General features: G+C 42.0%; 1 protein-coding gene across 1 annotated transcript in view; it reads right to left on the reverse strand.

Annotated features, from left to right (window-relative positions):
• Window positions 1-404, reverse strand: part of LOC119585950 (glutamate receptor ionotropic, kainate 4-like) — a 42,530-nt gene extending 42,126 nt beyond the window's left edge. Inside the window, exons 1-2 of the mRNA XM_037934665.1 lie at window positions 334-404; window positions 42-188 (exon numbers count right to left, since the gene is read on the reverse strand). Coding sequence (XP_037790593.1) covers window positions 42-188; window positions 334-404 — 218 coding nt within the window. The remainder of the gene's footprint in view (window positions 1-41; window positions 189-333) is intronic.
• Between the last annotated feature and the right edge of the window lie 10 nt (window positions 405-414).

A 414-nucleotide genomic window follows, 5' to 3' on the forward strand; every position in this document is an offset into this window, starting at 1 on the left:
CCATGTGTGTGTGTGAATATATGGATAAAACTACCACTAACGAAAAGTTCATAGCCTCCGCTAGCGTCTCCAGCAAGCTGAACATGGGCCCCTCCATGGTAAAGTTCCCTGTTTCCTCGTCCTCCGTTATCAGCAGGTGCGGAGGCCAGTGACCACCTGTTACCACCAACGACACTGGCTCTGTAAACCTGAGAGTAAAAAATCTCCCAGTCAGTCACAAGAGACGCAGTACTTTCATAGTAGTTACTGGTTAAAATTCATTTAATACTTAAGTCATCAAGCTATGTGATGTAATATAAGCGAATAGCAGAAAAGAGATAGGCAAAATAGTACCTAAATTTATCCGGGTGTTTTCTGAGACGTAATAAAACATCTGGTTTCTTCAGAATGTCATTTAGTGACATGATTCACCTG

Source organism: Penaeus monodon, chromosome 20, assembly GCF_015228065.2.
Source record: "Penaeus monodon isolate SGIC_2016 chromosome 20, NSTDA_Pmon_1, whole genome shotgun sequence".
Taxonomy (NCBI): domain Eukaryota; kingdom Metazoa; phylum Arthropoda; class Malacostraca; order Decapoda; family Penaeidae; genus Penaeus; species Penaeus monodon.